Source organism: Mesoplodon bidens (assembly GCF_964165515.1).
Source record: "Mesoplodon bidens genome assembly, chromosome: 13".
Classification (NCBI taxonomy): domain Eukaryota; kingdom Metazoa; phylum Chordata; class Mammalia; order Artiodactyla; family Ziphiidae; genus Mesoplodon; species Mesoplodon bidens.
This window is the reverse complement of record NC_138169.1, coordinates 7,636,398-7,651,766: the sequence shown is the minus strand read 5'-3', so window position 1 is coordinate 7,651,766 and position 15,369 is coordinate 7,636,398. Positions and strand designations below refer to the sequence as shown.

Genomic DNA, 15,369 nt, shown 5'->3' with positions numbered 1-15,369 from the left:
TATCTGGTTTTCTTTAATTAACAATAATCTTTTGATGTTCAGACTACCTGCCCTTGGTTGTAAAACTCCTATATATGCTGGCTTGCCCCCTTTCCTCCTGGCAGCAGTTCTCTCAGGGGTACTTGAGATGATGCCTCCCGGGCTTGAAGTCCTAAAAATTCCTGCCGAATAAAACATAAATCTCAACTTTTAGGTTGTGCATAGTTTTTTAGTCAGCACTCACATGGGAGAGATTAATTCCAATTTACAACACATATAAAGATCGATAAACACTAGGAAGCTGTGAAAGCAGTTGTTAGGGTGGTGAGACTGTGGGGCGATGAGAAAAATGTAAATTGCGTTGATATTGTCTTTTTAAAAAGAATTCCGCCAGTGTAGGGTACTGTGTTGAAATGAAACCAAACGCCTTTTCCAGCTGCAATCTCCCCGTGAAGGAAAGACTTATCCAACAGGCTGGAGGTTAGTCAAGTCTCCAGGATGCACCCCAGACCCTGGGGGCCACGTTCTCCGACTCAAAATAATGAGTCACTGCTGGTTTAGATGCATGTCTCCGCTCTCTAAACAGCGTCCCCTTCCGGGCGCCGACCATGGACCACCCATCCTCTCCCATAGGTAACTAGCACCGCCTACTGGCTGTCAGCCTCTATGATGCTTGGCTCCGCCCCTGAGCGGAACGCGCATGCTTCCCAATTGCTCTCCGCCCCCGCCTTCGAGCTTCTCGCGACAGCCGCCCAGCGGAGACTGAATCTCGCGATAAGGGTTTATTGTCTCGCGGGACCGCGGCTGGCAGACGGGCTCTTGGGCGGCTCTGGCCGGGGAAGACGAGTCGCATGTGTCGTTTCAGCTGGCGGTAGTGGCGGGCGCGGAGGCGGCGGAGGCTGTACGACCGCCTGGGTAATGACCCCTCGTGCCTCTCACGCTTCCAGGAAGCTCGTAGAGAGCGTGGGAGAAGCTGAGGTGCTCCCCGGCGGAAGGGGGCCGGGCCGGGCGTCTCCACACACCCGCCCACATGGGCCGCTCTGGTGGCCCCGGGGTTGCCCCTTCGCCTCAGGTCGCGCCCTCACACCTGGCCGCCCTTGTCGTCCCCTCATTGCTTTTCCATTCTGCCCTTTCCTGGTTCTTTTGCCCGCATTTTCTCTCCTCAGACTCTGGTCTCCCCGCCCCCTCCCACTCCCTTTCCCTTCCGTGACTCTAACGCGTCCCTCCCTTGGCCTCTAGCCCACCCCACACCCAGCCCTCCGGGCACCTCCGGCGACCCACCCGTTCTTCGTAGGCGTTTCCAGCCTCTTCAGCTGCTTTGTGGCCTTTCCCTGTTGCTGCAGTTTGTTGCATCCTTTACAGATCATCCCCCAGACCTTTTGCCCTGTCCCTACCGAGTTCACCCTCCCCATCTTTTTCCCCATTGCTTCCTCTTCCACTAGTGCCCTCCTCCCCCTAGTTGTCATGGTCCATTTGCTGTGAGTCTCACTGTTGTCACTTGCTTCCCTGTAGACCTGGAAAATGGTGTGCCCAGAATTACTCATATTTTATGAATCCTAATGCAGCTTGTATCTCTCATTCAGCAAAGAATTGAAACAGATTCGGGGTGTGGGGATTTCTAGCAGGAGGAGGCCGGACTACACCTGAACACTGCTTCTCTGGGCGTCTTGGTCCAAAATAGTGAAGATGTGTTATTTTCCTTGCTTACAGGTTTTGAAATGGCTGCTGACATTTCTGAATCCGGTGGGCATGATTGCAAAGGAGACCCGAGGAGCAATACCAAGTTAGATGCAGATTACCCACTTCGAGTCCTTTACTGCGGAGGCAAGTGTTGGAAGGCAGAAAATGGCTTTTACTCACTGTATTTTTATGCATTGTGGTAAATGGTTTCACATTTGGTCCTAGTAGTTTTCTCATCTTTGTCACTTGGTGAATCTTTAATTGGGAGTTGGGGAAGAGGAGGCATGGATTAACAGACCTTTCCCAACCTGTGTGACTTGTGTCTTGTTACTTGGCCTGGAGAAGTTTACAGTCCACTTGGAATAGAGATGTGTAAATAGATTTTTCCAGCCTAATGTTACTTGCTAGTCTGGCTATTAAAGGTGGGCTTCTTGGAAGATATTGAATCTTAAGGGATGAGAAGGATTGGTTGAGGGAGTGGGGAAAGGCAGCCCGGATGAAGTGAACAGCTGTGCAAGAAAAAGCTTGTCTGCGGAGAAATAAGCAGCTTTTTATTAGTATAGTGTGTAGTATAGGAATGGTGTCAATAATGAGTGGAAGATTTTGAGGTTGGAGCGATGGGTAGTAGGACAGCCTTGGGAAAGTGTTCTTGGTTTGATTAATAAAATGTAAATCAAGATTTTATTCCCTTTGAGTGCTTTTCCTCATTTTCAATCCAGAAATATTTGTGAATTGGAAATACTCTAATTTTACTAGCATCTTGGAAAGGTTTAGAAAAATCTGAAGACATAAGACAGTAAAGTAAAAGGGCAAGTAAATATTATTTTTTTTAGTAAATATTTTTGGCCACTTACTGTGTGCCTAGCGGAGTTTTAGATGCTGGGGACTGAATAATGAATAAGTCAGGAAAGGTCTTTGTGCTCAGGGGCCTTACATTCTGTGAGTGTGATAGGGATTTCTTCTGGAATTTAAGTTCTTACAGTACTTACAGGAGAGGTGATGTCACTGAGTTAAAAAATTGTATCAACTCACCATTTATTGACTACCTTTGATGATAAAATAAAAGGAGTGTAAAATATCCCAGAGAGTAGGCAGGGGAACTTTTTGTAGGGTTGACTGAGATCTGTTAATGATATTCGTCTTATTTGATTATATTGTTTGCCTTTGGAGTCACGGGCCAGGGTTTGCATCCTTACCTTGGGCATTACCAGCTGCTCCTGCTTAATTTTAGCTGTGTGACCTTGGGCAAGTTACCTGATTTCACTAAGGGTTAGAGGTCTGTTTCTTAAGGTCTGAATGAAAGTGATGATTACATCTGAAGTCAGCTGATTCCTATAAAGCTGGTTCAGCAACTAACATCAGAACATAATACGATAAGTGCTGTTATTACTGTTATTAGGAAAGTATACTAGTTTAGTCTATTCCTCCTTGTTTGTCAGATATAGTTAGGAGCTATTGTTCTTTGTATCCTAATTCACCAAATCTAAGACTCCATATGTTGTAAGATGCACCATTATTTTAGGTTCCACTAAGAAAGAAGAAATTGTTAGATTGACATGCCATAATTATGGAATGCATCCCTATAAAAATGAAAAAAATTAGAATTAATGAAATACAGTATATGAAAGCCATCCTGTTCAAGTGCTTATGTCACTCCTAAGATGGCTTTGAACAACTGCACTAAGTATGCAGTCCACCCCAGTGATACTTTGTGTTGACCAGAGGTACCTAACCTTTTTGAGAAAAGTTTATTTTTATTTCCCTCCCTAGTTTGTATTGATATTCCAGGCACTAGGTTGGAGACAGGATTACCTTTTCCTCAAAGAGTTTAAGGTCTAGTTGTAGGAGAAGCACTTAGGGAATATTAAATGCTAAATTCAGTGGTACTGACCATAGCTATGAATTAGGGTTTCAGGAAAGGGAGGGATCTTTGTTCAGAGGGAAGCTGGGAAAGCAAAGTGAGGAAGTGAGAAGCCTTAGGTAATGGGCAGAATTTGCAAGGAAAGGTGGATGAATTCATAAGAAAAATACGGGGGCATGGTTTTATATGGTATCTTCATATTAAAGATCGAGGGAAAAGAGAGGGTAGAGGGAAAAGCAGGGGCTGATTGGAGCAGAATGCTGGTTGAAGTATAGTGAGAAACAAGGGTAAGCAGGATGGGGTCATTTCTGGGGAGATACATGTCTGCAGGGTTGAGACTTCAGAATCTGAATTCAGTCTGAGTTTGAATCCTGGCTTAGCCATTTACTCACTGGTGACCTTGGTCAGTTCCCTCATCCATAAAATGGGTAACAGCCTACTTCAGAGGGCTGTTGAGAAGAATAAATGAAATATTACTCCCAAAGGCTCCATCTCCTAATATCATCACATTGGGCATTAGGATTTCAACATGTGAATTTTGAGGGGACACAAACATTCAGACCATAGCAGAAGGTCTCATGGATGATGTGGCTTTGTTCATCATATCTCATCATGTCAGCAGATACATAATGTCAGGTTGTTCCACTGTTAGTGATGTGAAGCTGGTGACTGCTCGGTCTTTTCCTTGAAAGGCTACAGTTTACAAATAGTAAATCATTTGTGGAGGGAAATAGAGTGTAAAAACAAATAATGTGGAATTTGGAATATTTGTCCAACTTTTTTCAACGTATTAGAATTTTGCTGAACCAAATATTATTTGAAATGGTGTACTAAGTGTTATGGTTTTAGTATTTGCTGTAATGGTATTTAACCTATAATTATATCCTGAAAGTGTAGCTGAATATCTGTACCTACTAGTATTTGAACTTGAACTGTGAGGATTAGAGAGCTTCTGGTTAACCAGGAGAGCTTTAGTAGAGAGAACTCTAAACTGAAATAGAGATGGTAGATTCTAGTTTTCTGCCCTGTGCCACCTTTGGCCTTGGATAAGCTATTTAACCTTCTTCGGCTTCATCTGTAAAAGAGTGATGATGGGCTGGCACACAGCTGCACTGCTTTTATATGTTGTGTGGTCTAATTTAGTGGTTAAGAGCATGACCTTCAGAAACAGCAGGGTTCAAATCCTGTTCTAACCAGATACAAATGAGTTACTTGTTCTAAGTCTCATTTTTCTCATTCATAATACACGTATGGTAGTTCTTACCTTATAAGGTTGTGACGATTGAATGTAATAATATAAAGCATAGCAAAGTGCCTGGCATGTGCCCAATATGTGGTAAGTGCTGTTATTATTAACAGTGTACCACCCCTCCTCTCCCTCACAAATCTCAAGGTGTTGTCACACTGAACTATTCCATTCCTCACCTTAAAAATAAAAATAAAATAAGCAGTTGACCCAGTAATAGAGTTTTAGTTAAAATTGGGAAACCCTTTGAGTTTTTCTAGTCCTTTAGCCTTTGCAGGCTATACAGTGACAGGATTGAACGAACCTTCCTTCCAAGGAAGGAAATTCACAGTGTCATGGTCTTATGTAGCATAATATGGAAAAAGAAAAGGAAAAGTATATTGCAAAGAAATGGTAGCAAAAGTGCTACTGAAGTCTGTAAATGTGTTAGTATGAATAAAAAGTAGCAGCTGTTTTGGTGAAGTTATCAAAAGAAATAACCAGCTCCATTCAACCTTTGTTGTATGGGGAGTTGTTCCCATCCTAGCTTAGTTTCAGACCCGTTGAGGTTATTGTGGTAAAACCTTAAGACATGCCAGATAGTATAGTTTGATGTTCTACCAACTGAAGGAGACATTGTTCTTTAGATCAAAAAAAAAAAAATTAAGATAATATCTCTATTAATCATGTGCCACTTACCTCAAAAAAAAAAGTGCATGACGGGGTAGTATTTGAAAAGTGGTACAGGAAAGTTATAGGAAAAAAACAAATGAAGCATTTTGTCGGATTAAAAATAAAAGTTGTTGTGAGCCGTGTGTGTGTATGTATACACGTGTACGGGTGTACTTATTTATTTATTTATTTACATTTTCAAATCTTTTTTTCTCTCCATCCCCAGTCTGTTCGTTACCAACAGAGGTAAGTCCTTCTAAAATTCTTTTTTTCTTTTTTAACTTCTGCATTTGAGGTCATTGATTTTAGCGCTAGCTTGGGAACTTCTTACTTTTCATTATTTGATGGCAGAGTTTCAACCTTGTTTTTTTTTTTTTTTTTTTTTTGAGTTTCAACCTTTTATAGAGAACTTTGGTTTAGAATAATTTTATGGTCCTACAAATTTTTCTTTAGACTTTGAGTTATATGTGTGTGTCTTTTGCACTTGGCTATACATAGTTTGGATTTTTGCGTGGAACTCATGAATAGTCAGCTAATAAAACAAGAGTAACCTTAAAGCCAAAATTTAACATCCAAACAGAGAAGAGAAAGCATAAATTATGTGTAAGACTTTCTGTTGATAAGCTTCTAAGTCAGGCTCTGCGGGCAGGTCATGAAAATGAGACACCTATGTGTCCAAAGCAAGAAAAACACCTGCTTGTTTTTGTCTGTTTCCTCCTTTTTCTAATGGCCTTTCTGTTTGTTGGAGAGGAAATAAATTGCTACAGTGAGGAGGTGTCTTTTAATTTTTAATTTCTTATGGGACATTTCCTGGTTGAACACAGATTTCCTGTGGATAAGATGTCAGGTGGGAGTAGTTGGTTTTATGATTCTATATATAGCAAGAATGATTTTTAATTAGAATGATTAAAAATGTACTGTTGTGACTCAGTTTCTTCTTTTTCCCCCTCCAGTACTGTGAATATATGCCTGATGTTGCTAAATGTAGACAATGGTTAGAGAAGAATTTTCCAAATGAGTTTGCAAAACTTACTGTAGGTATGAACATTTTTTCCCTCTTTCATCAAAGCCTATATACCTGAAACAAATGAACGTGCATTTGTTTAGTAGGATATTACAGAATTATATCTATCTATGTCTGTTAACTTTAAAACTGTTTTAAGTTCTTGGGTTAAAATTCCTTACATAAAATCACGGACTGTGGGACTTCTCTGGTGGTGCAGTGGTTAAGAATTCACCTCCCAATGCAGGAGACTCGGGTTTGATCCCTGGTCAGGGAACTAGATCTCACATGCATGCTGCAACTAAGAGTTCGCATGCCACAATCAAGGAGCCCGTCAGCCACAACTAAGGAGCCCACCGGCCCCAACTAAGACCCATCACAACCAAAAATAAATAAATAAAATTAAAAAAAAAAATCACAGACTGCTTCATGTGTCTTATCTCAGAGACAGGATAGGTCAAAGTATTAACTTTCTTATATAAAGAAGAGTAAATGATTAGGGGCATATATTTTCTTTCATTCATTTAACAAATTCTTTTTTTTTTTAATTTATTTTTATTTTTGGCTGCATTGGGTCTTTGCTGTGCACAGGCTTTCTCTAGTTGTAGTGAGCAGGGCTACTCTTCGTTGTGGCTCATGGCCTTCTCATTGCAGTGGCTTCTCTTGTTGCGGAGCACGGGCTCTAGGTGTGCGGACTTCAGTAGTTGTGGCACACGGGCTCAGTAGTTGTGGCTCGCGGGCTCTAGAGCGCAGGCTCAGTAGTTGTGGCACACAGGCTTAGCTGCTCCTCAGCATGTGGGATCTTCCTGGACCAGGGCTCGAAGCCATGTCCCCTGCATTAGCAGGCGGATTCTTAACCATTGCCACCAGGGAAGTCCAACAAATTACTTCTTGTAAGCATACTATATGCTATACACTCTTATTGGATGCTGAGAATAAAGCAGTAAACAAAAGACCTACTCTTTGGAAATTATATTCTAGAGGGAGAGACAAAATAAGTAAAACAAGACAAATGAAATAAGTACATTAAATTAGGATAAGCAGGGAATGGAGAGATAAGAATTGTTGGGGAGGGAATTTGAAATTTTAGGTGGTAGCGCTGAAAGATTTTGCTGAAAAGATGGCATTTGAACAAAGACCTAAAATAAGTGAGGGAGAGAGTCCTTTGGATATCTGGGAGAACAACATTCCAAGCAGATGGTGCAGCCAGTGCAAAGGCCCTGAGGCAAACACTTACCGCTTACAGCATATTTAAAAAACAGGAAGGAGGCCTTTGTTTCTGGACGGGGAGAAGGGTGGGAGATGAAGTGGGAGAAGTAGTGAAGGACCATGGCTTAAACGGCAGGTCTCAGCTTTCACTCTGAGTGAGATGAGCTATTGGAGCAGTTTGAGCAGAAGAGTGATATGGTCTGACTTCTGTTTCAGCAGTGTCTCTGGCTGCTATGTTACGAATAGACTGAAGAGAGGCTTAGGCAGCAAAGCAGGGAGACCAAATAGGTGGCTCCTGCACTAATCTGGTCAGGATGATGATGAATAGAATGGTAATAGTGGAGATGTGAAAAGTGGTCAGATTCTAGATACGTTTTGAAGGTAGAGCTGACAGGGTCTCCTGATGTGTTGAATGTGGGATGTGAGAAAAAGGGGCAGCTAAATTTTTGACCGAAGCAACTAGAAGAATGAAGTTGCTGTTGCCAGAGGTAAGGAAACTGCAGAGGAACAGATTTCCTCAATTAGCTAAAATTCACGGCCTGTCTTACAAGATGGTTAAAAATGAAGGCAGTAGTAGGGAGAAGGGAAATCCTGGGCTGGAAACAGTCCTGTCACGTATACCCAGTGTTATCCCACTATTTGCTGCTTTGATTTTCAGATAGTTTGCATGAGACACAGCCCCCTGGTTCAACATAGTCGCTGTCCGTGATTGGATAAGATCCCTCAAATCTGGTGTAACAGTCTACATGGTGGGCCCTGAACATGACTTGCCTAGGACATACCTTCATATTCAGGACCAGACTTCCTGTTAACAGAACTAGTACGCTTAGATGCTAAATATTCCTGTAGAGTCTTAAGTGTTCTGTGCTCCTTTAATGTGGCTTAAAAAATTGTGATCCTCACATATCAAAGACTTTGTTTTGTCTTCTATCACCATATACTTATCATAATGACTTCAGAATTAGGCTTGATAGGAATCTAGCAATATAATCGCCTGCTTTATAAATGTTACCCTCATTTGTTGGTAAAATACCTTATATGTGTTTGAGGTTCCTCAAGTAATTTTTTAACATAATGAAGTGATGTTAATGCTTTTGGATTTTGTTTTTACATCTAGAAAATTCACCCAAACAAGAAGCTGGAATTAGTGAGGGTCAAGGAACAGCAGGGGAAGAGGAAGAGAAGAAAAAACAAAAGAGAGGTGAGACCTGAATCCATGATTTGATTTACACAAACATACCCTCCTTCTGCTTGAAGAAATAAGAAGGGAAAGCATTCCCAAAGTGAATAACATCTGCCTGTTACTGCAATTCTGTGTGAATGCCACACAGAGGGATACAGGATCATGTTCTCAGGGTGACTGGATTTCGTATGAATCGGGCTTTATCAGTAAATTGGATCTAAGAAAATATGCTTCATTTGCCATATATATACATAAAAAGCATCCAGCCAGCTTGTTTATGACTTAAAAACTTTGTTACCTTATTAAAAGACCTGTGTATTCTATTTAATTAGAGTGAGGACACTTAAAAAGGATTTTGTTCTCTCATTACTTCTGTCCGCTCAGTTGAATGTTTCTTTTTACAGCAGTTAGGCATACCTGTTTACCCCTCCTCCTTCTCAAATGAATTCCTCGTGCCCTGGATCGTGTCCCCACCTGTTTCTTCTTCCTAAATTAATTCTCCCCTGTGACTAAAATTAGCTTATAAATATATTTTAGGACTTTGCATTCAAAAAAAAAAAATTCCCCCAAGAGCTCATATCTTTCTTTGCCCTATTCTCCTCCCCCTTCCCTTCTTAGCCAGACTTCCTTAATAAGGCTAGACTTACTATCCCCCTTTCAGTTCGGTCATTGAGTCTTTGCTCCTCAGTCCATCCTAACCTGACTTTCATGCCACTGAAACTCCTCTGACAAGGGTCACGACTGGCTAGGTGACTGCTCAGTGGTAAGAGCATCTCACCTGAGCCCTCCCTGCTTGAAGTGTTGTGCTTCCTCCCTCGTTCTCCTTTCACTGCTCCTCAGCCTTCTGTGCACACTTCTCTTCTCCCTTGTGTCCCTTAAAACTTGGTGTTTCCCAGGATTCTGTCCTGGGCCCACTTGCCTTCTCATTCTGCCTGTCCTCCCTGGATGATTCCTCCACATCCTTCTGCCACCGCTCTACGCTTACAGTACCCACATTTATGTCTCTAGTCCTGGCCCACGGCTCTACACTAGAAATGCGCATGTGGTCTCACAGGTGCTTCAAACACAGCACTTCCAAAGTAAACTTACTAAGTCCCAAATCTGCATCTTCTGTTTTCTTCACTTTGGTTATTAACGGCACGGTTTATCCAGTCATCTGAGCCAGAAACCTGAGACCCGTCTTAGATTCTTTCTTTTTGACCCTCTTAATCAGTTCTAAATTCTGTCATTTCTTCTCCTTCCTCTGTTTATCCTGTGCCTAGTGGCCATTACTGTTGCCACTGCTTTATTCAGATTTTGATTAAGTTCTGCCTGAACTAATGTAGGAGCCTCATCAGTGGCCTCTCTACCATTGCTCTTCACAGACCCACCGTCCACACTGCATGGTGATCTTGACAAAACATAAATCAGTAATTTCACTCCTGCATAGTCAGTTGTTCACTGGCTTCTCTTTGCAATATAAAATGACAGAGCTTGTGCTATTCCTTAAATTGCTGGTATATAATCTTTGCTTTTCTGGCTTCCTTTCTTACATATCCATACGCTTCCTTCATCAACACAAGTGTATTTGCAGCCAGTTAAGCCGACTGTGCTCTTTTCCCCGTTGGGGCCAGGTGTGCAGTGGTTGCAACCAGTAGCCTCCTTGGTAGTGTATGCAGCCTGTTGGCTGTATGGGTTGCCCTAAGGGATCTTGGAGACAGCCCTTTGCAGTAGACATTCACGTCTGGCATGCTGTCCCCAATCTAGGCTCCAGGTAGATACGCGTGGTGCCTTTGGAAAGTCTCAGGGCACAGTGGCCAGGGTCCACTTTGGCCACATTGGCCAAGTGATGTCCATCCGCACCAAGTTGCAGAACAAGGAGTATGTGATTGAGGCCCTATGCAGGGCCAAGTTCAAGTTCACTGGCTGCCAGAAGATCCACGTCTCCAAGAATTGGGGATTTACTAAGTTTAATGTGGGTGAATTTGAAAACATGGTGGCAGAAAACCGGCCCATCCTGGATGGCTGTGGGGGGTCAAATAGATGCCTAGTCGTGGCCCCTGGACAGATGGCGGGCCCTGCGTTCCTGAGCGCCATTGTCCCCTCCTCACGCCCACCAGTAAATCCCACTTTCCTGTCACACACACACACGAAGACAAGTGTAGTTCTCAAATATATGCCCTTTCTTGTCTCTGTACCTGTTTCCCTTTCCTGGAGTATCCTTTTTATATCTGCCCAGCCTTTCTCCCTTCAAATGGACCATTTCTTATTCTGCAAACACTTAGATGCCTCTTCCTCTAGGAAACTTGTCCTGTCCTCTGGAAGCAGAGTTAGCCATTCTCTGCAAAGCTTGTGGTAGTGCCATATTCGTGGATCCTGTTACAGTATATATCAGGTTGCTGTACTTATTTAACTTTTTGTTTCCCTGCACTAGACTGAGAGACCCTGGAGGGCGGTGACTATGTTCTTCTTCTGTTCATCTTTGTGTCCTCAGCCCTTAGTGCAGTGCATGGCACATACTACTTAATAACTATGGGTTGAATGAATACTCATGCATGTGTTTATTAATTTTGTATTAGAAAAAGAAACTTCAGAAATTAGTATTTCATACCTTTTGAAAATTAATAAATTTAGAGACAGTATTCTCTATTTATGATAAGAACAGAACAACTAATCCTGAGCTCTTTCTTAATAAATAAAGGTGGAAGGGGTCAAATAAAACAAAAAAAGAAGACTGTACCACAAAAGGTTACGATAGCCAAAATTCCCAGAGCAAAGAAGAAATATGTAACAAGAGTGTGTGGCCTTGCAACTTTTGGTGAGTCCAAGCTTAAGTATGTTTAAAATGTGTGAACTACATTCATTCATTTCATTCTCTCTCTTTTTAATCTAGTATCATGAAAATTTTACAGTTCTGTTTTTTGCTAAGAAGATACAAGATGAGATTTTGCATTTCTAACCATAGGATCTAAATCAAATTTTGAAGCAACTTAAAAATCTTTTGCACAGGGGACTGGTTTAACTTTTTCCTTTCCAGAATTTCTGTTTGGGCTCGTTTTATGTAGAATGAGGAGGGCTGGATAGGTTTCCCCGTGAAGTCTACCAGCACTGCTCCTTGTTCCCTGCAGTCTCGGTAGCCAAATGGTTGCAAAATGACCTATCCTTTCTGGGATGACAGCAGAGGGTGAGGGAAGGTGGTTAGTGGCAGAATGTCCTGCTTCAGAGCCCCTTCAGTTCCTGGAAGACTTGAACGAATAGTGAAACCACGGTGATTAGGTTTCTTCATTTGACAACATGGAATGAAACAGTTACTAGACCACGTCATAAATATTAGGCTTGTTTCTCTGCTGTAAATTTTTCTTCTGTAAAAAGGGATAACGAAAAGAACTTCATATACTTGGAAGTGTATATGTAATGTTGGAATTAATGTGTTCCTGGATTTATTTTGGTCTTACTGTATGAGTTAGGAATAGTGTGGATGATCTTATTTTTATGTACTGAGGCTTTATTTGACCTTAAAAATATAAGTTGAATTGTTAGGATGACTGCCTATGGGTAGTTTGTAATTATTGTTCTGAAAGGAACATGAAATCCATTAACATAATCTGTTCTATGAATTTAAAATGCAGATTAAATTTCAAGATGGAAAAATATCTTTGACATATGATTCCAATTATAGTCTTGCTATTTCTTTTTTTAAAATAACAGAAATCGATCTTAAAGAAGCACAAAGGTTTTTTGCTCAGAAATTCTCCTGTGGTGCCTCAGTAACAGGGGAGGATGAAATCATCATTCAGGGAGACTTTACAGATGACATAATTGATGTCATTCAGGAAAAATGGCCAGAAGTGAGTATTTGGAACATATGCATCTATAGAAATAAGTTATTGAAGCAAGTTCCTTCTGTGTTAGTTGATAACCACAACTCATGAAATGTAATTTTTATTTTACAGGTGGATGATGATAGCATTGAAGATCTTGGAGAAGTGAAGAAGTGATTTTGAAAAGTTGTCTGTATTTAAAGATCTGAACTGATTGTTGATATGGCCAAAGGGAGAGAGGCCTTTTAAAATATATATATATATATATATATATATATATATATATATTTATCCTACAGTAAAACTGTAGCCTACCCTCACCCTTGGCATTTTCACTGTTCCGTACAGGGCTGCTTGTTTTTTTTGTTGTTGTTGCCAAAGTCTGATAAACAAGAGAGACTGTCATGCTTATGCATGAAATAGAATTTAGTCAAATAAAAAATTTTGGTCATTTGGTACTGACTTTTCTCTTTCTTTTTAACTTTTTATTTTTGGAAAAATTAGACTTTCTGTGGAAAGCTTTTCTGTTGATTATTTTTAAATAATCATGATTTTATCAAATCATGATTTTTTTTTTTTTTTGGTTGTTAAGCTGAGTGATACTTTGAAGAATTTGAATTTGGCTTCATCACCAGTAATTGTCTCCTTGCTTCTTTGGTCTGATAGTTTTGAGATGCTTGAGCACCTTATGGATCTGTGGTTGAATTTGCTTCATTGTCACCAACCAAGTTCACTTTGTGGGCCTATTAACATATTGTTGGTAACAGTTGATCAAGCTATTCTGGAGATTATCTGATAAAGTATATTAAAAGCCTTAAAACTATCTGCACTGTTTGACCCACTTCTTGACATTATCCTAAAGATATAATGTCTTGCTTAAAACTATGGATGAAGGTGTTCATCAAAGTGCTACTCCTAAAAAAATGGCAAATGATAAAGATGAACAATTGGGAAATGGTTAAATGATGGTGTGTCATATGGTAGAATATTTGCATATATTTTAAGATATTTTCTAAGAATACTTGGAAAGGTGTTTGATAGTGTTAAGTAGGAGGTCAGACCCCCAAATCCATTTTATACATTATTTTCCTCATTGTTTTGGGTGGAGAGGCATCCAGAGAGGCGGGGTTCTTTTTCTGGCTATAAATTTATGTGAAATTCTCCTAACCATTTGAAAATAATATACACCATTGCTCAATATAGTCTGGGAAATAGCAGTTAAAATGTGTTTTTCTTACAAGAGAAACAGTGACAGTGAATCTTAATGAGTACATTAAATGAATTTAAAATCTGTTTTTATAAAGGTCTTATGTCAGGTGCTACAAACTAAAAAGAAGACTCATGGTATTTTAAATTGCTATAGACACCTTTAAGAAACTTAGAACCCATTGTTTATTGCCATGCAAATTGCAATCTTAAATGAATTAGTGGGTTTTTAAATAGTTGAAGTCTTAGAATGTATAATAAAGATGTAAATTAAGAAAATGAAATTCTGCATTAACTGTGAATTTAGCTAAATAAAATTATCTGATGAAGCAAATTTAGCCATCAAAAGCATTTGGTATGTGGTTATGTGTGTATTCTGTTGGTGCTGGAAGATGTCTTTGTGCTTGTATCAACACGTGTGACTTCATGTAAAGATTCCTAATGTTCACAGTTCTTGGCAAATGCAGTTTCAGTCCATATATAGCCAGCAGTGGATGGTACTGCAGGAAAATGCAGGATTAAAATCGTCCTTGTGTATAATATGTGTGAATCTTTTTTCTTTGACCTGAAATTTAAAATGCAAGAGTTTAATCTCTGATTAAAATGTGTAGTTCAGCGGGTGTTCCGTGGTGGTCCACTGGTTAGGGTTTGGCGCTTTCATTGCTGTGGCCCGGGTTCAGTCCTTTGTCGGGGAACTAAGATCCCACAAGCTGCATGACGTGGCCAAAAAATATATAATATATATACATATATATTCAAGGATTGAGTTTAATTCATACATTCTGTGTATGTTTGTATTATGTAAATGCTTTTACAATCTAGTATTTTTAGCAAAAGAATACTAACCTTTAAATAGCCTTATCATAATATGTAAGAGATTTGCAAAGATTAAGCTGGCAACTTCAAATACAAATAAAGTTTTTTTTTAATTTTAACAATAGATTTTATTTAACACGGTATACCCCAAATATTATTTCAACATGACAAAGTTTTGATATGTAGTATTTTATTCATTAAAAAAAATAGATGCTGGCAACATGTGATTTTAAATTCCTTTTTAGTTATTAAATAGAAGCCCCAGTAAATCAGCTGTCACTTAAGGTGTAATCCATGGTAGCTTTCTCGCTCTTAAAGATAAGTTACAATTTTTAAAAAATAAATTCTACCTTTTAGTTTTTTGGGGTTTTAAAATTTTTTTTTATTTTTGGCTGCGTTGGGTCTTCGTCTTCGTTGCTGTGCCCCGGCTTTCTCTAGTTGCAGCGAGCGGGGGCTACCCTTCACTGCGGCTTCTCATTGCGGTGGCTTCTCTTGTTGCAGAGCACGGGCTCTAGGTGCACGGGCTTCCGTAGTTGTGGCATGTGGGCTCAGTAGTTGTGGCTCGTGGGCTCTAGAGCGCATGCTCAGAGTTGTGGCACACGGGCTTAGTTGCTCCACAGCACCTAGGATCATCCCAGACCAGCGGTCGAATCCATGTCTCCTGCACTGGCAGGTGGATTATTAACCACTGCGCCACCAGGGAAGTTCCTGCTTTTTTGATTTTTAAATTATAAG

The 15,369-nt window shown here is 40.3% G+C and overlaps 1 protein-coding gene across 1 annotated transcript; it reads left to right on the top strand.

The window, feature by feature from the left end:
* Positions 1 to 758: 758 nt before the first annotated feature.
* Positions 759 to 13,074, top strand: DENR (density regulated re-initiation and release factor). Its single transcript, XM_081251622.1, has 8 exons — positions 759 to 894; positions 1,690 to 1,803; positions 5,644 to 5,663; positions 6,371 to 6,455; positions 8,747 to 8,830; positions 11,493 to 11,609; positions 12,500 to 12,639; positions 12,745 to 13,074. Exons 2-8 carry the CDS (start codon positions 1,698 to 1,700, stop codon positions 12,787 to 12,789), a joined length of 597 nt encoding a protein of 198 aa, XP_081107748.1. The 5' UTR covers positions 759 to 894; positions 1,690 to 1,697; the 3' UTR covers positions 12,790 to 13,074.
* The last annotated feature ends 2,295 nt before the right edge of the window (positions 13,075 to 15,369 follow it).